The 26,559-nt window shown below is 34.9% G+C and overlaps 1 protein-coding gene across 3 annotated transcripts in view; it reads left to right on the plus strand.

Moving 5' to 3' along the window:
* LOC126979634 (fatty acid synthase-like) overlaps positions 1-24,624 on the plus strand; it is an 83,141-nt gene extending 58,517 nt beyond the window's left edge. For all 3 annotated transcript variants that reach the window (XM_050829082.1, XM_050829090.1, XM_050829103.1), the window contains 13 exons: positions 2,490-2,661; positions 5,173-5,285; positions 5,844-6,008; positions 8,927-9,099; positions 9,921-10,070; positions 12,262-12,465; positions 12,679-12,778; positions 14,012-14,162; positions 14,267-14,417; positions 20,130-20,277; positions 20,584-20,760; positions 22,093-22,195; positions 24,000-24,624. In XM_050829082.1, coding sequence (XP_050685039.1) covers positions 2,490-2,661; positions 5,173-5,285; positions 5,844-6,008; positions 8,927-9,099; positions 9,921-10,070; positions 12,262-12,465; positions 12,679-12,778; positions 14,012-14,162; positions 14,267-14,417; positions 20,130-20,277; positions 20,584-20,760; positions 22,093-22,195; positions 24,000-24,568 — 2,376 coding nt within the window. In that variant the 3' untranslated portion in view covers positions 24,569-24,624. The remainder of the gene's footprint in view (positions 1-2,489; positions 2,662-5,172; positions 5,286-5,843; positions 6,009-8,926; positions 9,100-9,920; positions 10,071-12,261; positions 12,466-12,678; positions 12,779-14,011; positions 14,163-14,266; positions 14,418-20,129; positions 20,278-20,583; positions 20,761-22,092; positions 22,196-23,999) is intronic.
* Positions 24,625-26,559: the final 1,935 nt, after the last annotated feature.

Below are 26,559 nucleotides of genomic sequence, written 5' to 3' on the forward strand. Positions count from 1 at the left end.
TATTTTTACATTACCTTAAGAATTTTTTTTTACAAGAAAGTGCTGAACTTTAATTATGACATTTTTTGCTTGAGTTAATTGTTTGGTTGCAACGTGTTTACCCATTATAACTACCTCATTATCCCTCTTTCAGTATCGATTGAAATATTAGTTATACGTAGAGTTTTCGCCTAGCGACTCGAGTGGTACGACGTTTTCATGTAGCACACTATGATAAAATTAACTCTTAACTATCGAATATTGATTGGTCAATTGATGTCGATACAAATAACATTACTGGTACAGTAGAATCCTTTTTAAAAAGTGATTAAAATAACTACAATTACCCGATTTGGTATAATAAACATATTTTGATAAAGTTAAGAAATTGTAAGGAATTCTCGATTGCAAGCGGAAAAGTCAAAGAATATATGGTTCATTGCTATGATAAAAATATAAGACATACCGAGGAAAATATCGGGATCTAAACGGGACGGGCAGCGAAGAAGCATTCGTGCTTTGATGGTCAAAAAATAGTTGATCTATTGAACTCATTCTTACAGTCATTTTTGAACCTCCTGCAACTGGCCTCAATGGGTACGTCACCTATATAAAATAAGGGATGTAATGACAATTCTGTTTATATTCCTATCTCAGTTGTTGAAAAACATCTAATGAATGTTGACGGTACCAAGAGAACTGGTCCCGATGTTACTCATATTTTTTTTTTCAAATAGTGCCGTAAACAACTAGCAACTCCTATCGCTTTTATTTTTAAAATTTCATTAAGAATAGGTATAATGCCCAAAATATGTAAAAAATGTAAGGGATGGATGGTGGACGCCGTGTATATTGATCTTTATAAAGCATTCGGCGAAATTCCACATAATCTATTAATAAATAAAGTTAATAACATTGGTATAAATGGTGACCTATTGAGATGGTTATACTCATATCTACGCGATAGGTCCCATGCCGCAGCAATAAAGAATAATATGTCTAGTTTTGTACCAGTTACATTTGTAACTTGTACAAAACTAGACTTGTATATGGTAACTAGACAAAATGGTGTGCCTCAGGGCTCTCATCTTGGTCCACTTCTTTTCAACGTTTTTATTAATAACGTGAAGCATTGTTTTCATCATTCCAAAATTTTATTGCATGCTTATGACAAAAATATTTTCTTCTGTTGATTCTGTTGAACATTGTCGGCAGTTTCAGAACGGGTAAAATAATTTTATCAACATTGCTCTGCAAACAATCTAAAGCTAAATATAGGTATTTATCACGCTATTATTTATCCTCGAAAGAAACAACCCATCCATTATAATTATAAGTTTAATAACATTACAATTGAATATCTAATCAGCACGGATTTATTAATGGAATGCGTCTACCTAATAATAGGTGGACGGAAGGACGATTGAAAGAGTGACAAAGGTCAGAGACCTAGAAGTACAACTTTCCTGTTGACGGAATTTAGCCTCTCATGTTTTTTTTTCCTTTATTTTTTTATTTATAATGTTGAAAATATTACACCTAAGGCTTACAAAATGCTAGGCTTTGATTCCCGACAATCTAGAAACTTTAAACGTATAAAAACGCACATTATGTTATACATCTCCTAAGTTAGAAGCCATCTGGAATATGTTTCTTCGGCATGGAAATCCTTATATTTTACCAATTCAATATAAAATCCACTATAAATTTTTAAAGAGACTAGGGTATATATTTACAGAGTCCGTGCAGCGATTATATACTCTAGAGTTAAGGCTTCAACACAAAGATCACTTTGATAACTTTGGTGACTCTCCACTCCTACCAAGTCGTATTTGTTTTAAAAGATAGGTAATCGCTCCTCCAATAAAATATTTTAAGTGCCATTCTTTTGAACTACTTATTCTATAAATAGATTTCTGATCAGAGCTTGCTCAGCACACAATGACTGTTTTAATCAAATAGACATCTATTTATGTAATATGTATAATTTTAAATCTTATGTTAAAAAAATTAACAATGAAGCCATGGGCTCTTTAAATTTTCTATTTATTATTAATTAACTTTTAATAAGTGTAAAGACTTCACTATGCTAATAAGCATAGTTAGGAACTATTTTGGTTAATGTAATATTTATTATTTATCATACCTATAGGCTATATTATGTAATACAAACAGCTGTAAATTTCGTTATACAAATAAATATAAATGTATTTATTAATTGAAGTTTCAGCAATAATTAAAGAAGAATTCCCTTATAAATGATTATTATTGTATTCTACAACAATTCCTAAAAAAGCACGGGCCATAATCATGCACACACACTCACCCAAACACACATACTTATATACCCCCACGCACATCTTCCCAAACATATACAGAAGTAAACATTATATACGTACTATTTTTCTAACTTTATTATATTTACGAATCGCACTTGTATGTTTTTTTTACTACAGACAATGATTTAATTGCTGACCAGGAAATATCTAAACTGATTTTAAATTTAACAGGCAATAAAGGCAAGTCTGCAACCTGGAGATAGTGTGTTAGTTCACTGTGGAAGTGGGGCTCTCGGACAAGCAGTGATTACTATCGCCTTGGCCTACAAGTGTGAAGTTTTTACTACAGTCAGCGATACTAAGAAGAAACAATTCATACAAGAGCTATTCCCCAGTATTGATGGTAATATTATAATTAAATAAATGTTAGTAAGAACTGTATTCTCGAAATTGTTAACGAGGATGAAGGTAGATTAGACCTTGGAGAAATAATCCAATGTATATGGCTCATCATCTTTTTATTTGGGAGGTTTTCCCATAATCGCCACGCTTGGCTGTCGGGTGGGCGATCACAGTTGATGGTGCTCTCTTGGAAAAAATGCTGCTGCTCATCCTCCGTTCTTTGTATACCTTAGACGCCTCTTACGACAGTCATGGGTTCTCCCATCTTCTGATTGGATGGTGCTATTCTGATACAACACCACATCAAAAGTCCGCGAATGGCGACCACGTACCGGAAGAAGAAGAAAGATCAAAGGCCTTCGCTATATATATAGCCGTCACCCATCTATGTGTTAGTTCTACCAGAAGATAGCCTGGTGACCTCTTGTTATGCTGTCCATGATTTTGAAGAACAGGGAGGTAATAGCTATAGGCCTGTAGTTTGGCGAATCTGAACAGGGATCCTGAGTCGGGGACTACGCCTTTTGAGTAGGAGTGCCGGAATAAACGCGTTAGCACCGGCGTCAACTCAGGAGCCTCTGTCTCACATAGCTTTAAATATAAATTACATTATGTTTAACAAATAAAGTAATAATACATCAAATCATTAAATAAAATAAATAGGAAATAGTCTTGTTTAACATTTGTTTTTTTTTTCAAAACATACGGATTAGTCGATTAGATATGATGCTGGATTTAAAATCAATTAAAATAATATGTATGCCCCTAAATAATACCAGCTTGGTGGTACCCACCCTATTAAATATCTACTACTAAATAAAAATTTTAAAGTCATGATATTTACCATATTATGACTGACTATTTATGGTCCGTAATACAGGGTGGCGCAATAGAACGTGCATATTGAGTCATCATTTTTCGCGGGGTAAACAGTGCGCGGCCGGGGGGAGCCTAGCGTGTTTGGATAATGGATACTGGCACTCGTGGAGTTTTAGTAACCATGTGTCACTTCGAAGGGAAGAGTCACGCCTTTTGTGATCGCACGTTTTACGAGAACGGTCGTTCATACATCTCTACAAGGCGTATGTATTGTTCTGAATATGGATTAACACACCTGAAGCTCCGAGTGCAAATTTAATTAAAATATGGATAAAACGTTTTGAAGGGACCGGTTCCACGTTTAACACCAGCAAAAGGTCGTCCAAGAACGTCTAGGACAATATTGAGAGGGTGAAGGAGTCAGTAGGAAAAAATCCGCCAGTGTCTACTCGGAAGCGATCGGCGGCTTTAAACATGTCGCGACGAAATTGATAGCGATTTTTGAAGTAAGATCTTAAACTGCATCCTTATAAGCTTCCAGTTAACACAGGAATTAAAAGAGGCCGACTTCGGAGCAAGGTTGGGATTTGCTGAAGTAATGCTTAGTCGATTTTCCACTATTGACAACATCCTTTTTTCTGACGAAGCTCATTTTCATTTAAATGGGTTCGTAAACGGACAAAATTGTCGCTATTGGAACGACGACAATCCAAAAATTAAACATCAAAAACCACTGCATAGTCCGAAAGTAACGGTATGGGCAGCAATCTCAAGCAAAGGAATTATTGGCCCTTTCTTATTTGAAGATTCACGAAGACGAAACATCACCGTTAAGACCGACCGTTACACGGTGCGATGTTAGAGGGATATTTGACTCCAGAACTTCAGAAAATCGAGAATAGCGAATACGAGGACTTGGTTCCAATAAGACGGAGCGACCTGTCACACAAATGACTCTATGGCGGTTGTGAGACAGATGTTTCCTGCAAGACTAATTTCCAAAAGAGGTGATATCCCTTGGCCCCCACGTAGCCCTGACTTGACGCCTCCTGACTTTTTTTGGGGATACCTCAAATATAAAGTCTACATGAACAATACGAGGAACATCAGTCAGCTAAAGGAAAATATCCGTGGGGAAATGACAGCTATCACCCCAGATTTATTGACAAGAGTCTTCACAAATCTGCGTTCGCGTTTAGGGGAGTGCCGTCTTCGAGAGGGCTATCATTTAGATGATGTTATTCTTAAAAAATAAACTACATGTTACTACCTACCTAATTATCCTATATTTTATTTCAACTATACCTTTTGTATTTGTTTTTTTAGCCTATACTTAATAAATGCACGTCCTATTGCGCCACCCTGTATTTATGAAAATGTAATTAATACACGTTAACATAAATCTTCACATTTTTCTTTAAAATGTTGAAGATATTAAATATTTTTAATGGTAAACTATGTTTAAAATATGTTTTATGTAAGAATAATGTTTTAAGATGATATGTTTTTGTAAAAATATTATTTTATAAATTTTCGATTTCATAATATAGATACCATTAAATAATCATTTGAGCTATAAATACGTAAGAATCACTTAAAACACTGAATCCAGCAATTATAACAAAGAATATACTATACGCACAGACGATTTTAATTTACTTTATAAGTATAAAAACGTTTTGTAATTTTTTAGATGATCATATTGCCAATTCCCGCGATAAATCCTTTAAAGATAAAATATTAACTGTCACACAGGGCAAGGGATGTAGAGTTGTGATTTGTGGTGTTCAAGGTTGGCTAAGAAATGTAAGTATCGAATATTATTAAATAAAACTAACACGACACATATCATCAACAATTCTTGTTAGGTTAGCAGTATTTAAAACATCTCTGCCTACAATTTGACCATATTGTTTAAATTTGTATGTAATTAATTATTAATACCTATATAATTTTTAGCAAGAGTTATTAAGAGCTAAAATCCTTGAGGGTAATCATACCCAAGCTTTGTTGTCATTTAAATACTTTCATCCTTTTCATTATAATAATATTTAACGGTTTAGGCTATGAACCATTTTTTTTTGATGATTCCATTATGATCCAAATCTAACTCAATTGCAAATTAAGAGATAAAAGAAATTATTTGCATATTAATTGTTTAAATTAAAAAAAAAACCAAATAAATACTTGTTATGCCTACTACTCGGCTAAATAGAGTTAGAAAAACTTTTATTTACGTACTCTGCACGGTTTCATTAAAAAACTCATGACATTATTTCTTCTTGGTGGTTTTCCGCTTCACCGCTATACTAAAATTATGATATCATTGTTCCAAATATAAGATAATATTCTATTATGTTTCAGTGCTCATTGTCAGTCACCGGAGCAAGTGGTGTGTGCATCGATACAGCATTGTTACAGATGCAAGAAAACTTCGATTATGGCATGAATTCGATGACATTGAACAGATCATATGTGCCAATAAATTTAGATACTATATTCAACGTTAACGGCAGGGAAAATAAGACTGTAAGTTTCATTAAAAATGATAAAAGTAATTTTTTTATTGTTATATTATTGTTTTGAAAAAACAGTTATGTAAATAATTTAGGTCATACTAACGATTTGTTAGGAATAATCTTAACATCGACTGCGAAAGAATAAAAGATTCTTAAAACTATAAACATGCTTAAAATGTGAGTGAATTTATTCCCCTATTAATTTGTCTTGAATGATACAGAAGTAAATCAGAATATTGGCATAGTTTAGAGAAATACCAATCTAAAAAGCCTATCTTTACTTTTGTTAGGGCAAATTAATAAGTCTGCCTAGGGAGAGAGAGTTCATTTTTAGTTCCGTCGCTCTCTACAGTTGAATGTCGCTTAGTACCACGTGTGACTCCGCGCGTATTATTTTACGTGTAGCAAAATGCCTATATTTAGTATGATTTTGGGAAGTGTATCGAAACTATCTATAATACTTTGTACAATTTTTTTGTATTGTGTTTTATTTTATTTTACACAGACTTTCTTTCGATAAAAAGTTGACAAACTGTTATATTTTTGAATAATTAGTACTTTCATTTAAAGCAAGTTTTATTTATTTGTATTATATTGGGACAAAATGACTAATTAAATATATTTTACAATTATTTTGTCAAGTAAAGGTAGGTGAACATTTTCCAAACATAATAAACCATTAAAATAAATAGAAAAAGGAAGCAGTCAATTCACGTCTGTTTGCCATTAGGTATTTTGAATAACGGCTATATCTAGATATATACAGTATGGAAACAGCTTATACGAAATAAATGAAAATACAAGTCGTACTGGTCCACAGAAGTATAGTAAAATAAATAATTTAATTTAAATCCCTAAATTATAAAAAAGAAATTTTCAAAAAAAACTAATTATCAAAATTGAATTAGAAAACAGTCTGTTTAGACTACGTGCTTTGACCCCGAGGAGCGACAACGTAGCTCACGGGGGCGAATTGGCTGTTACTTCTCTTCTCGTAAACAAGCTCTTAACAATAACATAATTATTAGCGATGAAATGAAAATTGATTGAAACATTTCACTTGAACTCTACGAAAATTAAATTAATAAATACAACTTTAACTTTTTCAACAAAAACTTGAAACAATCGCGGGCTGCGTAAAGCACTCGCTTGGACACTCCAGACATCGTACACACATTCCGAAAGCTCGCGTTAAACTGAATAACAAATTACAAATACTTAAATAAAATGGCGAAAATAAATAAAGGCGTAAATAGGGCATACCCCACAATTCTAGTTTATCGATACTTTATTAACAATTACTAACCAACAATCTAAACAAGGCATTAAAAACTAGTAGTTTTGTGTTATTCGAATGTTTTAATATTTTTAACAATGAATAAATTAATGAATGGATAAGTTTTGTAAAAAAAATAGTTTATTTTTGTAGGCGGAGGCTCCTTTGCACAGGATGCCGGCTAGATTATGGATACCACAACGGCGCCTATTTCTGCCGTGAATCAGTAATTTGTTAGCATTACTGCTTTTCGGTCTCAAATTACTGGAAAAATGAGACCTAACATTTTATGTCTCAAGGTGACGAGCGCAGTTGTAGTGCTGCTCAGAATTTTTGGGGTTTTTCAAGATTCCTGAGTGGCACTGCATTGTAATGGGCAGGGCGTATCCATTACCATTAGCTGTGCGTCCTGCTTGTCTCGTCCCTTATTTTCATAAAAAAAGAGTAAGTTAGAGTTAGTAAGATTTTTAATAGGTTGCTTTGAAATTACAAACAAGCTATTATTGTTATATTAAACAATTGTTATTGTTTAGTTCTTCCTTATTCACGATCAGTATCTCTAAACTACTTCATAATTTATAAAAATGAAAATTCTGAAGCTGCTTAGTTTTAAACACCTAGGTAGGTGTAGTATTTTTACAATAATCATTACAGAACAATTTTAAAAATAGGCTTAAACAGCTTATTATTTATCGATTACAAGTCCCTTTAAAGAAAGCTAATTATCGATAGAAGATGTCCTTCCCTACGCCGGACGACGACCGTGCCTTTGAATAGCGCCGCAGTCAAAGAGACACCGCCGGCACGTGTATCTCTTTGACGGCCGCGGGCGGCGCAATTCAAAGGCAGCTAGGCAAAGCGGCAACGCCTTATGATATTGAAATATTCAAGTTCATTGAATCATTGACGCAGTCACCCAAATCTTACGAGGACGTTTAAATTTGTTCAAAATTAAAAGCCTACTTTTTGACAAAACCACTGCACGGATTTCGTTACTTTTTGGTATGTCGTCAGTTAATATGCTAACAAGTATGTACCTACATTTATTTCATATAAGTTGTTTCCATACTGTATAACTAACAAATACTATAAATATTATTGTAACTATGAAAATGTCTTGGAAATTTATTCTAAATGTATTATAAAAATAGCAATCTATACTGATTGACAGCAACTATCTGATTTTTGGGTATGAATCTCGAAAAAACCACACTATGGACTATCAGGATCACAACGGAACTGTTCGGCATTCGTCAATGACTGAACTTCGCGCCACGCTCTTGCTAAGTTTTGTACCGTGAAAGCAGATCTCTATGTTTTAACAGCTAATGTGTAATTCTATCGGATTTCTATGATAAGTTCAAAGAGAAATAGTACTTCTTGATAACAAAATATGACTAGAAATAATTGAATTAACTGGATACCAGTGTTTCGACATCACTGGATACCCAAGGGTTCTTCTCAATTTATGTAAGGATCCATTTATCATATTGGATCATATTATATAAAATAAGTTATAATAATATTTAATTAACAAATAATTCTAATAAGAACGATTGCCCGCACAGAAGAATGGTCTCGTCGATAAGTTTCCTAAGAAATTGAATATACTATGTGCTTGATAAATAACATCTTTTACATTATTTCAACAGCTCATTCAAAGTCTATTAAGCGAGGGAATAGCTAAAGGTATCGTTCGGCCTCTGACACGTGTTACATACGCGCCGATTGACGTCACTAGAGCCTTCAAACTGCTCTTAGTAGCACAGAATCGAGGGAAGGTACTCATCGACATGCAAAATACCATTTCCGTTCAAAAACTCAGGTAATTTTTATTGTAATTACTGTGGTATTGAAAAAGTTATTTATCTTGTCATTTATCGTATCACGCGACAGCACAATAACTATTAAAATAACTAATTTCGTACATTAGACATTAGGTTTTTTTTATCAACGGCCAAGAAATTGGAATTAATTTTGGGTATGTTGATGAGTCAACTCGATGAATGTCGATGATTTTATCATTAGAATTTTCGATCTTTTGTATCAAAAATCAGTAAAAGATTCTTTGAAGTTTATATGTCTTTGGCATAAAAAGTGCCGACAAATTAAAAATAATAAAATAAAAATCTTCCGTTAAAAGTAATGTCTTTTAAATTGTTTATCAATTCATATTACCTTCAGAGAGTGGATACGGCGTGAATATGGTTGTATAAGTTGATTTTATGACAATAAAATCTGATACAGCTTAGCAAACTTACAACGTGAAATAATATCAAACTGGACCACTCTTCGATACTGAGATCGACTTCCAAATCAGAAAATTTCAACACCTGCGTACATAAATAAAAGCCTATGTTTCTTTTTATATGAAACAGCAACGAGCATTTTAAAGTTTTTCATGTCGTAATGAGAGATTTAGCTGCAAAGGATTCACTGTTATGGCCTATGAACCCGTTGGTTATTGGTTTGTTGCCATGGTTAAATAAATAAATTTCAACAAATGACAAATTTTACAGCTTCAAATGACGATAAAGCGTGGATTGATTGCTTTTTGTTATGATAAGTTGGGGGTGATCATTTGCAGTCAAATGAGCTGCCGTCGGTACCAATGGATGGCTGATAAAACTAAGTTTTATATTCCAGGTTACAATTATCAGAAGACTACTGTCACGCTATCATCACTGACACCAACATACTTGGTATGCAGCTTGCTGAACGTCTCGCGAACCGTGGTGCAAACAAACTGCTGATAGTCACTTCCGACTTGGGCAACAGCATCCGTTACAAAGTTGAGTAAGTATAAATTTACATTTATTATAATCAAATTGTGATACATGTCGTAGTTCCAAATCCTTATCATATCTTTTTTTCGTGTATACCAAAATTCAAAATGTTCATTTTGCATGCATTGTGTTGATGAGATAAAAGCTTAATTAATTTGTTATTTTTTTAAAAGTGATAACCCTCACTTCTGGGATTAATTACACAAATAAAATTTGAAAACAAAATTTATGAACAATGCGGGACTCTCATCAACTCGCGATCTCTCGCGTTCCGTTCCGCTCTTCCAACAGGACAACTGTTCTAGTGACGTATCGTCGATATCGATAAATATTGTATGTCTTGTTCAACTCTCAGGTTGTGGCTTCATCTACAAGCGGGTTCGAGACCCACATCGTTCATAAATTTTGTTTTCAAATTTTATTTGTGTACCCTAATTCATTCTTAAAAATATTTTTAATACATCATACGAGGTGTGTTGAAAAAGTAACGAGAATTTTCAAATTTCGCGGGTTTGGAGAGTCCGCCTGTATAAAAAATGCCCCTGAAGTACGATAAAATTTTCAGCAATATTCATTGCTTATTTTTTGAGTGGCAGCCGCTAACGTTATACGTGTTTTTCGAGCTCGGCGATTTTCGTTTGTGAAAAAAAATGGATCAAAGAATTTCTATTCAATTTTGCGTAAAGAATGAAATAAAGTGTAGTAAAGTTTGTAAAATGTTAACAAAGGCATATGGTGAGTCTGCTATGAGTACAGCAAGTATTTACGAGTGGTATAAGCGTTTCCAAGATGGCCGCGAAAACGTTGAAGATGACGAACGACCCGGACGCCCAAGCACATCAACAACCGATGAAAACGTGAAAAAGGTGGAAGAAATGGTTATGAACGATCGCCGAATCACAATCAGAGAAGTCGCTGATGATGTTGGCATATCAGTTGGCTCATGCCATGAAATTTTTTCGGATGTTTTGGGTATGAAACTTGTGGCAGCAAAATTCGTTCCAAAATTGTTTAATTTCGAACAAAAACAGCGGCGAATGGAAGTTGCTCAGGAGTCGCTAAATGAAGTTAATAACGATGCAGAACTACCAAAACATGTTATAACAGGTGACGAAACATGGGTTTGCGGATATGATGTCGAAACTTAGGCTCAATCATCCCAGTGGAGGCATTCGGGATCGCCAAGACCGAAAAAGGCTCGACAAGTGCGGTCGAATGTGAATGTTATGCTCACTGTGTTCTTCGATTTTAATGGCATAGTGCATCATGAATTCTTGACACAAGATCAAACAATCAATAAGGAGTACTACCTACAAGTTCAACGCCGTTTGTGTGAAGCAATCCGAAAAAAAACGCCCGGATTTGTGGCAAAACAATTCATATCTTTTGCACCACGATAATGCACCTGCACCACTTCATTGCTTGTTCGTGAATTTTTGGCCAAAAACAAAACTGTAACGATGCCTCAGCCTCCATATTCGCCAGATATGGCTCCATGTGAATTTTTTCTATTTCCAAAAATAAAGAGAACATTAAAAGGCCGTCGTTTTACAAGCATAGATGGCATTAAAAGCGAATCGCTGAAAGAGCTAAAATCTATTACAAAGATCGAGTTTCAAAAGTGTTTCGAGGATTGAAAAAAGCATTGGCACAAGTGTATTATATCCGAGGGGGATTACTTTGAAAGGGACAAAATAGATATTGATGAATAAATAAAGATTTTTTTCATAAAACAAAAATTCTCGTTATTTTTTGAACACACTTCGTATATTTTTACATTATTTTGTATTTACTACACGACTTATTTTAAGTTAACTGAAGTTGAGCAACTTTGAACCAAAATATGTTTGTTATCTAAATAAACAGATATTTTACTATATCCTTTTCCTTTTAACATAGAATTATTATTAGGATAGTAACAATAACTGACCATCTAGTAAATCTCCGTATTATTCTGACTGATGATATTCTTAACATGGAATTGTCTTACTGATGTATTACTTGATATGAAAAATGAATCTATGTAATCACATTTTATCGGTTCAATTCTTTTCTTTATGGATGAGAATAAGAGTGGGTCAGCTGATATTAATTTTGAAAATGCTAATAGTCAAATGTCCCTCTCAAAAAGTTAACAATAGTCGGTTTTGTTATAATTTCAAATTTTTGTTAGTTAAAAAATATGAATATACTCATTTTAGATTGGGGAGGGAGAACGGTCTGCAAATTGAGTTAAAAGTCGTTGACAATTATAATGAAGCTGCTATTGTGAACGCTCTCCAAAGTAGTGGTAATCTGGGAGCAATTCAAACTGCGTACACAGTTGTATCAAAAGCTAATGTTGGACTTGGATTACTTTTGGACCGCTTACAGGGCTTGGTGAAGATATCATGTCCTTCCTTGAGGTAAGAAAAAAAGCGCAACATTTCTTATTATTGAACAATTTTAAGTTTCTATCAGCTAGCTAAAACATTATTATATTACATTTATTGCGATACAGTATCGTGTCTACTGTACTGCACTGTTATGTGTGTTTGTTTATTACTGTTTGGCTGTAAAAAGCCAAAGGAGAAAATCTGAGTGAAGCTTTAATTACTTCTTTGAATTTTTATTTTCAGGAACCTAGCTGTCATAGAAGTTAACGATGCCGGAAGGAAACAGTCACCTTTGGTCCCTGAGGAAGGGTTCAAATTTATCACTCTACCTACAATTTATCTGGTTTGTGATATAATAGTAGCTTATAAAAATAATCTTAAACTATTTAAAAGACATTGCCTTATATATATATCATATATATACTTTAAAGTAGTATATATGATATATATATAAGGCAATGATATTAAAGATTTTCCATTTTGGTTTCACTTGTAATCGTTTAAATACAATGCGACATAAAAAAAGAACTACAACTACTAATGAACATATTGTACTGAGTGTGAAAAGTGAAAACGTATTTCGTAAAGTGATGCCAACATTTGGTGTGCCGCTTCCTTCTTCTCTAGTATCACACACAAATTAATACTTTCTCAACACAAAAACTTCACCATACGTTTCTCGATTATTGAATCACCCAAATGCTTGAAAGAAAATTAAAATGGACAAGTGTGAATAGAGACACTTATCATCATATGAGTTGAGTCTTGAAATTTAAGTAAAGATATGATGTACCTAGAGCGGAAAATACGAAAAAAATAACAAATTTCCAACGTCAAAACAAATTTTATTCGCAAGAACGTGGCTTAAAATTATAGTTTGAAATAAATATGCATAATCGTGCATTGCGATGTTGTAAGTCTCATTTCGGTAAAACTGCTGGATCCCATATAAGTGTACAGGTTTTAGAATACTTTTAATAAAATACATAATTTTCTGTCATTGTTCTAGAAGATTTTGTTACGACGCAGTTAACTTTAATGATACTTTGGAAAGTTCGCAGCAGCGCGAACGCTGCTGTTCGATAGCTGACATAAATTCTAATTGTTTTAATTCATATTAAAGCTGTCAGATATCATAACTAGATACCATCCCTATCATACCGCGCTATTATGCCTTGGAATTAAAAATGCAAACTTCATGTACTGTACCCATGTGGCAAAGAAACGAACTGATGATTTAGGTACTATAATGTACATTTTAATTTTCTAGGTATAAATATAGCGAATAACAGTAACAATAATATTTTAGCGTTCTAAAAGCATTCTTCTAAGCAGATACATATAAAGTAATGCGTCAGAATACTAAAAGCACCTCCTCCATAAATAAATAAATAAGTAAATAAATGACTAATAAAAAGTCTATTCCTTAATATCTTATCTAGAAAATTTTGCAAATAAAATAGATTTGATTCACGAAAATCCAGAAGAAATAAATAATATCATATGATAATATGTATATATCCTGATGAAATTATTATTAAAATAAATAAATATTAAAAAAAATATTTTATTACAGCCCAATATTAAAGATTCAACTGATGGTAATGTAGATATTGCAACTGCTATTGAGGGTATTGAGCAGGCTCTTCTAACTCATGAAGCTACTGTTGTTGTTCAATATAGAACCAAACCAATTTCAGTATTAGAAGGCTTGCAAATAATTATCGGTAAGACAAAACTATCTTATTACGAATATGAATATAAGTGTTAAATTTACGGATTTTTCATGTATTGTAACTAATAGTGTTGTTATTATTATTTATTGTAACAGGTATTGACATATCAAAAGATGTTAGCATCGATGTGCCGTTGACAGATATAGTTAAGGAGTCAATAAAATTGCGTAGTATTCAGAATTATTTGAGGGATACATGTAACATGTCATACTCGGACGTACAAATGGAGAATTTAACAATTCAAAAGTAAGCATTTTATTTATATTATCAGCATGTTCCACACTATTTTCATTTGGTAATTGTTTGGTTACGCAGATGATACCAGACTTTCAGTAACTATAAACTCTAGCAATGGTAGAAGATTGTTAAAAAAAATAATCTTGCAGGGGTTTAATAGAATTATGCTAAAAACTGCTGTAGCTCTAAAATGTAATTCGCTTCTGGCTTACGTAGCTTTTTTGTAGCTTCTAATTCGTAAATATTAAACGTACCATACAAATTATCATAGCTAATGAGCTATGACTATGAAACTAAGTTTGTAAAACTATGTTTTTTTTTTATTATTTACGGACTGCGTCTCATAATTACTTTTTATTTACTTCTCTATTATCATCATATAACAGTTTCATTTCCACTTCCTTCGTTTCACGAGAGAGATTTACTTTTATATAAGAGGGTGCTGACGGGCAAGAGACTTGATTCGTGATGGGACATGATGAATCAACCGCCCATGGACATGTGAAATACCAGAGTTCAAGAGTGTATTTATTTATTAATTTATTAAAGAATTAAGATTAAGATTAGCACATCACATACAATACTTTTTTCTACATCTTAGGTTGTAATTTGTTGATCTGAAATATATGACAATTATGGTATACATAAAACTTACAAAAAATACTCCCTAATTGCTTTTTAAAAATAAAACTTATACTATGGCTACAAATAATAAAAAAACAAAAGATGAAATAAAAGTACAAATTTTAAATATAACCTAATAATTGAAAAAAAGAGAAAAAATAAATAAAAATAACTTTGTGACTAATGTAGATCGAGTACCTACCTGCTCAATGCTTCACAACGCTTTTTTTTAAACCTGACCAGTCCACCACCGAATATATCAAGCTCGAAATGAGTATCACACAACTTTTTGTACTCACGAAGAATTCGAGCGAGAGGCGCCTGAACTTCCAGGTTGGTTTTTACAGAAGTAATTTGGAAGACTCTCTTGCTTTTGAACCTTGAGAATCAATATGGGACGGCAAGGTTAATATTCTGTAAGGGATTAATACATTGTATTTGACCATTCAAAAGTTTGTATAGTAACATTACGCCGGCAAGAGATCTCCGCAAGCAATGAAATCATGTTAAATATCCTGGGGCTCTGAGGGTACGGGTGTGTATGAGAAATTGGACCTGCCCAACTGGATTGTTTGTACAAGGTAGACGTATACGTCAACAATTTCTCGAGTACAGTACCCAACTGTTACTGGAGCAGGTGCGATATGGACATTAGACATGATCTTCGTCTTGTCCATTTTCATTTTGAGACCTACTCCTTGGGACGCTGTATTGAGGCTATCGATATATATGGCTTAAGTCTTCCATGGTCTCTGCCATGTTTGCGATATCGTCTGCGATTCGAAGGTGAATTATGTTTTTTTTTTATGGAATAGGAGGACAAACGAGCGTACCTGTTGTTAAGTGGTCACCGCCGCCCACACTCTCTTGCAACACCAGAGGAATCACAGGAGCGTTGCCGGCCTTTAAGGAAGGTGTACGCGCTTTTTTTGAAGGTACCCATGTCGTATCGTCCCGGAAACACCGCACAAGGAAGTTCATTCCACAGCTTTGTAGTACGTGGAAGAAAGCTCCTTGTAAACTGCACTGGGGAGGACCGCCACACATCCAGATGGTGAGGATGATATCCTAACTTGTGGCGTGTCGTGCGAAGGTGGAAGGTGTATTCGCCATTGATATTGTTGCCCAGCCCGTTCCAGTCCACAAGCTTAAAGACATTTTCCAATGCAGCGGTGAACAGCTTCGGCGATATGACATCGCCTTGTCTGAATCCCCGCTGCACTTGGATAGGCTTCGAGAGCATATCCTAGAGACGGAATGACATGGTGGCGTTTCCATACAAACACTTCTTCAATATATCGATAATCAACTTGGAGGTGGCACTTCTGAAGAGACTAACCGCCCAGACCTCGTTCGAATCGAAGGTTTTCTCATAAACCACGAACGCCAAGCATAGGTGCTGGTTCAACTCCTCCGTCTTTTGTATGACCTGCCGCAGCGTATTTATGTGGTCTATGGTGCTAAAGCTTTTTTGGAATCCGGCTCGTTCGGGAGGCTCGAACCTGCACACGAGACGATTCGTGATAACCCTAGAAAACAGCTTATATACATGGCTCAGAAGCGATATTGGTCCAAAGTTCTTTTAAAGCATTTTATCGCCCTTTTTGAAGAACAGCACAACTATAATTCTTTGCCTATAATTCCATCATCACTCGGCGCCTTGTTGTTTTTAAGCAGTTTTAGGGCTATCTGATCTCGTGAAGGCTGACGTGTGACTTCAGCCTCGTCGGTAATGGTGGGTGCCCGTGCAGTCGAATGTAGCTGTCCATAGAACTGCTCGACTTTCCTCAGAAGTTTGGTTTAGACGAAACGACCTTTCCGTTACTAATCTTCAGCTTCGTCAGTTGGCTCTGCCCAATAGAAAAATCTCGTGCGAATACTTTGGAGCCATTGTTACGGTCTATGGCCGCTTTGATACATTCTGTGCTATGGCGGCGTATATCGCGAGTCAATGACTTGGAGATCTGTCTATTTAGCAGCCTATACTGGAAAGCATCATCCGGAGATTGAAAGGCCATTTGGCGTTTTACATTTATTTCTTTACTATAGACACACCAACAAGCTATTCTAAACTAAACAAAAATAATAAAAATATAAAACAAACATTATGAACAGAAAAATTTCTTACATGTGTACAGCTCTGTTGTATTGTAAAAATAATGTTAGTACAAAAAACGCAAAGAACTTTAAAGGTTAATTAACGTTAAAAATACTAATTATTTCTTATGTTGACTATGTACAAAAGAAACCATCATTTCATCCATTGAGTCAAAATTATTATTAAGGAGCTCATTAAATAATCTCAAAGAGCGCTGCAGTGGAGAGTGAAGACCAATATTAGTTCTCGGAATAGCAAGATGAAAGAAATCACGATTAATAAGCCTTGCACCGGAGCGGGATATATTGAAATCAATTTGTTGTAATATTTCTGGGGCTCTAACAATACTATTACATAATTTAAGACCTTTGAATTCTTTCCAACCAATCAACATGAATTTTGTTTGGTCCCAAATCACACAAGCATATTCCAAATGCAACTGAACAAATGCATTGTATAAACAGATGACAGAATTAATCTGTTTAAAATATTTGGAAGTACGTTTAATAAACCCAACCAGTTTCGTCGCCTTTCCAACAACTTCACCTATATGTGGTTTGATTGAAAGTCTAGAGTCAATTATTATTCCTAGATCTTTGGTAGCATTAACTTCATTGATGGCAAGGTCATTAACAAAATATGTTTTGGATATTACATTTTTCTTCCGCTTGATTTTAATATGAACTCATTTATGAGCGTTGAGGATCATTTTGTTACTTCTGGCCCAGTCGCTAACAGCGTTAAGATCTTCTTGTAACAACGCTCCATCATTATGCGACTTAATTAATCTGTACAACTTTAAATCATCAGCATACAGTAGCGCTTTGCTGTGCTTCACAACTGAAACTACGTCATTAATAAAAACTACAAACAAGGTTCTAGGAGAGATCCTTATGGAACTCCAGAAAATGTAGTGTAACACGTGGAGGTATAACCATACGTGATGATTCTTTGGGACCTACCACTTAGGTATGACTTAAACCGACATAGTAGGGGGTTAGAGATGCCGTAGTTGAAAAGCTTAGTAAGGAGTAGACTATGGTCGACTTTATCAAACGCACTATTGAGATCCGTGTAGATGACATCCGTTTGAATACCGCTCCTAATATGATTTTAGCAGTTTTTTTTTGCGTAGAAATTACTACAAATACATTTTAAAATTACGCTTTATAGCGTCAAATTATAAACCATTAAGCCTTTTTTGGACTAAATAAATAATTATAGTTATATACATAAATGTATGTATTTCTTTGAATTACAAATTAAAGGATTGCTAAGTTGTCTTCGTAAAAATAAACTCTTTAAAACATGTTCTGAACGCACCTCCAGTCATGTTTGATTTGACAGGAGCACAGAGTACATTTTTTTAAATTCGTTCTTGTGAACAGGCCAGGGGCCTTACTGCCTTGTCTTTAGTATTTTCATTTTCGGTATTTATTTTTTAGTCTTTTGTTTTACGAAAAAGTTCAGTAAAGTATTCTAATCTCATCTTTCATCAATTCCATTTTCCTTTTCTGTATATTTTCACTATTTTTTATAAGTTATTAACAAAACGATTCACTTTCCGCTAAGAAAGTAGAAAAAATTTTGAATCGCTCACTTTGACACATAAGCTATCCAATTTAGGTTGAAATATTACCTCACGGTACGAATGAAAGAACGAACTAAACAGTTTTCGATTCAATTTCCGACTTGATTTGACGTCAACCTTAATTGGATAGCTCTAATGACGTCATAGTATGTAAAAACAGAGCAGAGATTATATTAGGTCGTCAATTTAATCGCAATAATAGATCATGATATGTTTTTATACTCGTCTACATCAACGCATTCACTGATGCATTCGAAGTGGTGTTGCGATTCGATTTGAAAGTTTCTCCACGAAGTCAGACAGCATTTGATCTCGTGCATTCCGATTTCCATAACCAAATGTGGTGGTGCTATTCTGGTGCGACTCCATACGCACAGTGTATTTAATAGTTTCGTTATCAAACTTCATAGTGTATTTTATATAAAAACATTTGATTGCATCGAGTATTATACCATTTCACCAATTTTTAAACCATTGAGATCACTTTGAGAAAAAGCAGCCACAGAGGCAGAGTTTATAACTTTATAAACTTTTGAATCATCGGTGAAGAGATATGCTTTACAATATTTTAAATGATTTCTAACGTCATTCACAAATATCAAAAAGAGCAATGGTCCTTTAATGATTGGGCTAGGATCTTTGCAGAACACCAGATCGTGCAATGCATGATGAAGATATGACTTGAATCATTTCTCTAAGTTTCCGCCTTTTTATTATCATTTAGCTTCTGAATCAGAATAGGATTACTGGTGTGTATCGAAGCCATTTCTAAAGTCGGTATGTATTGCATCAATCTGGCTTCCATTTTCCAATTCCTGACATGTTTCGGTGACGAAACTTGATAGTACTCCTGTTTTCGGCAAGAGCTCTTTTTGCAGGTCAAAACATGGTTGGAACCAAAGAAAACTAAATAACGAGTTCCATATCTTGGGGTACGCACCGTATGTACTCCTATTTTGTCTAACTACAGTGCCACACGTGGCAGCGGTGGTGTTGATAATCGCAGACAACACATCGGTCCTGTCCAGTAGGATATATTTACAAATGTGTATTTTCTTCGTCAGATAAAGCTAGCTTGATTCCAAGGGTCAGTACTGGTCTCTGGGACTGCATTGAACATAAACTTGGGGCACTAACTAAATAGGATGTTCGATGGTCATCAATTTACTCATAGATTTACCGGTATCATTTGCGCTGTTGAATACTCTTACTATAATAATATTATGATTTTTAAAACCGATATATCTTTTGTTCAAACTGTTCTTAATTAAAAAAAACATAAGTTTATTTTTTTAATGTATTCATTTAGATGAAGTAATTTTTTTTAAGTCCGTTACAAATCTAATGATTAATAAAAAAAGGAACTACATATTATCTATTTAGGAATTAATTATATTTTTATCAACAGCATTCTTGACATGGAGAGCCTCAAAGTAGAGCATGCATACAAAGAAACGACTGGAATAGACACTTTCTTCTCATGCGTAGATCCTGATGAACTTTTGTCAACGACTGAAATGGTATTCCCTCCTACCCTGGTCGCTGGCACATCGATGGTAATTTGAATTTACATAATATAATAAATTATTGAAGTATTAATACTATAATTAATGAATTTTAATAATAAAACTGAAATCTTGGATTTTCATCCTCGCAGCAGAATCCCTTATACTGCCTTTTGTGACATTCAATTATAAATACAAAAATAATTTAATCATAGAATCATCAATACTAAGTAAATAGTTAATGTTTCAAACTATAAGATATTAGCGAAAATCACCAAAACAAATAACTAAGATTAGGTCGAGTGGGTTGAAGTGATTTTCATAATGGTGTTGTAATAAACTGTTCATTCATTTTAGCGAGATGATGAATTTGATGTGACCCAGACATTCTTGTGTGTTGTACCCGGAGTCGAAGGACATCATGGCCGTTTCCGTTTGCTCTGCGAGAGGCTGAAACTACCAGTGCTTCTGTTACAGCCTAGTGTTAACAGACATTACGAGACTTTTAGTGAAATGGCCCAAAGATTTACTGAGGTGAGTTTATTTTAACGGGCTTGTATTTAAATGAAATCAAGATCAGTACTTCTCAATATTTACTATGTTGGGATCTGTGATTTGGGAACTGAAATGATTTTAATGCTTACTTGTATTGTCTTATGCTTTTTTTTGTCATTTTGTAAGAAAAAGATCACGATACTTATTTAGTATTTGTATCTAATAAAAGATTAGCGCCATGGGGAAGTCGTATACAGCGCCCTGTTTAATAAACGCTCAGAATAAACGTCGCAATTGTCATGGTGGAAAATTTACAAATTTTGAAAAATTTATCTACAATATCGTAGATTTCTGTTTTATAAATATTTTCACTTGACAGATGAGCTATATATACATATTTGGAGGAAAATGTGGTTTATAAAAAACATAATTGTAATTACAACTCTACATATTTTGTAAATTGTAATACATTTCGGACAGATAGTCTCACCCCGTGTCGAAACGTCTTAAAGAATAAATTTTACTTTTAATGCGACCGAGTTTTCTTTTAATGAAAAATTTCGCGTTTGCTTACGCCTACCGCCATATATCTTATATTAGATAAATATAATAGAACATGAACTTGAAGACGATATGGTCTGAAATGCAGCCCTTACGCCCACTGAATAAATTTTATGTGCATTACATTTGATAGGCTGATGCTCAGAATACCATGTAGTAGCAGATAGGTAATCCCTCTACAGTTTTCCATGTTGCATCAGGGAGCTATTTCCAATCTTTGCTTTATATTGCGAGAGATTGCAATTGTACAGCGATCTCTTTCCACTTTTCTATAAAACATCTTTAATATAGTATATTTGAGAAGGAATAGTTCATTTAATATTATTGTCCATTGATATGTGTATGTAGCTCCAATTGCTTAAAAACAGAAAGTTCAACTACCGTTGTAAATTAACAATCTTCACTATATTCCTTAGTGCCAACGTTTACGGCAACAGTAATTTAACACAACATATTTGTAATTAACAATATTGTAATAAAACCCCACAGGCGTTTTTTTACATAATATGTAAACTTTTATTAAGCAACCTTTATAAGTATGATAATTGTAAGTTATTTATTTGTTACTTTCATACATATTTATAACTTTTATTAAACAGTACTTGTCGTACAATTTAACATTTATGTAAATTTTTTACAAATTTGTATGATTTTGACGTTTATAAAATAGGGCCCAGATAGCTTCATCCCAACTATTAGCGTGTTCTGTGCTTACACTAGGCTTAATGGCAGTTTGTTCCAATATAATCTGAAAATTTGTTTGAAATATTTTTTATTATAAAACTGATTAACTAATAACATATTTATTAGATCCTGCTGAAGAAGACAAAATTGAACAATAACTTCTATTTATTGGGATATGAGTCAGGAGTTATGGTCGCTTTGGAAATGGCAGCCATCCTTGAACAACGCGGTAAGACACACATTTGATGAATGAATTAGTCATATTGTAGGGCTGAAGGTGCCTTGTTTTACGTACAAATATGCGGACGCGTTCTTACGCGTTCTTCATTTGTTTTTGTTAATTATAAATATTAATATTGACACGAGTGTTACACGTTTGAATAAATTTAATTTTAAGGGATTAAAACGCTTGTAATTGCAACTGTATTTTTTATATAAGGTCAGCCAGTTTCTGTCCCCATCAAAACGTGCTCTTGTAAAGGTCATGAAACGTCGGGTTTAATAAATAAATAATAAAAAGTGCAACTTTTGCATAAATATAATAATAATAATAAACTTTATTGGCAACATAATTATACTGCTAAAAATAGTTCATAAATTATAATATAATAAGGGAACCTATAACAAACAAGTAATTTTAACATAATATAATCAACTAAAATTATGAGTTAAGCAAATTGAACTTAAGCTACAAAAACAACTAAAAAATAATTAAAACAGACCTAGTAAAATTCAAATAAATAAAACAATTAGATTGAGGAGCAGTGCAATCACTTTAGTATTGACAATCGGAGGCCCACTCAGTATACGTCGAGCCTTCAGAGACTCGACACTGATTTTCAGTAGGCACCGTGTTACGCAGCACGGACAGCGACTGCGGTATACAAATACTACCTACATCTACAATTACAATTTAAATACATATTTCTACACTAAAAGCAAAACTTTATAACTATATTAGCAATATGAATAAAATATGACATTATTCTGATGTATATAAATTTTTATAACACAGTCATAGTTTATTGTTGAAAAATGTAAACTTTGCGGACACTGGATATAATGAGAATTAGAAGAAAAATAAATTGATAATATACACGCTATTTGGCCATAACAAAAAGGTAACATTAATTGAATTTAATTTTAAATAATAATAGTCGGTTGTACAATATGGATGCATGGGAAATGGGTGTTTCAAGTAATGCTACTTTATGTATTATGAATTTAAGTTACTATTTTTCTCAGACTTATGGGTTATTGATTCCTTATTTGTTTCTGAAATAAAAGAGTCATATTTTAATTTGAAACTCGAAGTTTACCTTCGTTGAATACCTTATGTAAAAAATACAGTTACAATGACACGCGTATTGATACTTTAAAAAGTATTTTATTAAAATATTAACATTATTATATAGCTAACGACACTGGTTAGTTGTAATTGATATTCAAACTCAGTGTCAAACAGTGACATCCTCATCTTAATTTGAAAAAGTCTGTCAAAAAGACGTCAAATAGCTCTCTCTGCGTTGAAATTATTTGTATTATCGTAGGCCGAGAGGATGTACAAAGAGAATGTTAATACTACTATCTGAAAGCCAATAGTTGCTTAAAAACGTAGTGGGTTTTGGCTATCTCCGTTTTTTTGCAAGGTTATATCCGTCATCTGTCAATCTATCAGTGACTGAACGTTTCATACAATCGAGTTAATAGCATTTTTCTTAGAGAATTTCGCTATCCTGAGGATGTAAACAACGCGTAATAAGAGGTGGGATTGCTTCGGTGTTGCGGGAGAATATATGCGATGGTGATTACTTATCATCAGATACCTGTACATTCATTTGACCTTCTCTATACCAAAAAAAACATGAGCAAATTTCACCCAGCGTACAATTAGTGTAAGCCGTGCGGTACCAATGTACGCCAAATTCTATGTAGTATTTCTGTTACATTAATCTTATTGTAACATTTAAGAAGGAAAACATTAGTGAATTAATTGGGATTGGCAATTACATATTTCAATAAAACTTTTACAGGCTTAACGGGTACAATATTCTGTTTGGGAGGATCACCACATGAAATATCGGCGGAATTTAAAACGAAGCTTGGACACCTTACTGAGAAAAGTTTACAAGACACTGTTATAAAGCACATGGTGTCTCTTGGAGCAGATAGCAATGTAGATGTGGAACCTATACTGAATAAGGCGTCGACTTGGCAGGAAAAAGTGGTGTTTACTATAAGAGAGCTAACAGGTCGTGTACCGTATTCTGGACAGTATGCCAAAGATCTTATAGAGACAGCATATGCACGGATATGCACTGTATTAAACTATAAAATAAAGCCCCTCAAACTCAGATCTCGTATCATTCTTTTGCGTGCTCAGCTTAATACAATTGATTCATCGATCCAGGATTATTCTTCAGAGCCTGTTCTAGTCTACCAACTCAAAGTACCGTTGGCACACTCCTCTCAAGATCTTCGATGTTCTGGGATAATTAATAGTCACCTAGATAAAGAATTGCTTGATGCTTTTGAAAAGAAAAATCTCTGTGAAACGTTCTTACTTAACGCTGACAAATTCATGGCTACATCATGTGAATAAAATGTAATTATAATAATTTACTGACAACATAAAATATATTTGGTTATGGATTTGAATATTGTTTTTTTTAAATATTGTACAACATCATCATCATCAGCCGGAGGACGACCACTGCTGGACAAAGGCCTCCCCAGAGATTTCCACGACGATCGGCCATGCGCTGCCCTCATCCAACGTATTCCGGCTATCTTGACCAGATCGTCGGTCCATCTTGTGGGGGCCTACCTACACTGCGTCTTCCGGAACGTAGTCGCCATTCGAGGACTTTACTGCCCCAACGGACGATCTGTCCGTCTACCTATGTGCCCTGCACACTGCCACTTCAGTTTCGCAATCATTTGGACTATGTCGGTAACTTTGGTGCTCCTACGGATCTCCTTTTTTCTGATTCGAACTCACAGGGAAACTCCGAGCATAGCCCTCTCCATTGACCTCTGAGCGACCATGAGCTTTCTCATAAGGCCCATAGTTAGCGACCACTTCTGCGTAACGTAAGTCATTAGTTTGCCCTGTGCTTCCCCGGGGCGTAATAAGAATTGGGGGTCCCAGGCCCAAGAGTGTCGTAAGAGGCGACTAAGGGCTTTTTAGAAGTGGGAGAGTCACGCTGCCGTCTTATGAAGTCAGCACAATCGGGCCAGACTCGTTCCGGTTAATTACCACTCTCGCACAGAATACCAGCGTGAAACATAACGGCCTAATGCCGCTATGTTTCGCATAGGTTAGTGTCGAGGACCGGCAGCATTAAAACAGCATCTGATTGCAAAAATCTGGCGTATCGAACTTGTGTTGCGGCGCTGGGCCTAAATGATCAAAACAGCAAAGTTCTACAGAGGAGATATAACCGTGCCCCAAGATTTAAGCGGCAAATCGCCCGTGCAAAATCTAAGTATGTCGTCCAAATCCTCTTAAAAAGCTCCTCTTAGTAACTTCAATCAGCCGTCCCTGCCGCCGTTGCACATTAGGAATGACACCCTAGCCCATACGGCAAAAGAGAAAGCCGATCTCCTGTGCGCTCATTTTGCCTCCAACTCGAATCTTGACGACAACGGAAAAACACCGCCAACCACCCCGCGGTGCCATAGCTCCACGCCTGAAGTACAGTTCAGACAGAGAACTGTTAGGGGAGTTCTATTTTCTTTGGACGTCAGTAAGTCGAGCGAGCCGGATGGCATTTCTCCAATCGTGCTTAAAACGTGTGCCCCTGAGTTAACGCGTTTACTACGGCACTCATATACAAAAGGAGCAGTCCCTCACTCAAAGAAGTCACAGTCTTGTCCATCCGATCCAAAAAAAAAGGGAGACAGTTCGGATCCGGCAAACTACAAGCCTATAGCTTCTACCTCCCTGCTCTCCAAATTCATGGAGAGCATAATTAACCGCCAGCTTTTGGTACACCTGGGATACCACCTTCCTCACTGGGCGCAGCATACAGGTCGTTATCGACGGTTATTGCTCGATTTCCAAGCCCGCGAACGCTGGAGTGTCCCACACTATTTCTTCTGCATATCAATGATATGTTGGACACCTTCAACATACATAGCTATGCAGATGACAGCACGGGTCATGCCGTACACACGGGCTATGTAGGTCTCTCTAGGGAAATCGTCGACCAGTGCCGGGAAAAACTAGTGTTTTTATCGAGTCCTCTCTTGAGAAGGTCACGGAATGGGGTAAATTGAACCTTGAAACCTTGGCCAATTTAACCCCCAGGAGACTCAAGTTGGCGAGTTTACCACTAAAAAAAACCATTTGTCGTATCACCGCTCTTTGAGAACACTTCCCTTACAGCCAAACCTAGTATTGGAATTCTGGGTCTCGAAATCTCGAGCGATTGTCAATACCACGGCCATCTGGAGAGCAAAGCCATATTGGCTTTTGAAGAAACTGGGCGTCATAAATAGAGCACGGCAATACTTTAAGCCAGCCCACATTCTAGCTTTGTACAAAGAGCAGGTCCGGCCACATATGGAGTATTGCTGTCATCTCTGATC

Source organism: Leptidea sinapis, chromosome 1, assembly GCF_905404315.1.
Source record: "Leptidea sinapis chromosome 1, ilLepSina1.1, whole genome shotgun sequence".
Taxonomy (NCBI): domain Eukaryota; kingdom Metazoa; phylum Arthropoda; class Insecta; order Lepidoptera; family Pieridae; genus Leptidea; species Leptidea sinapis.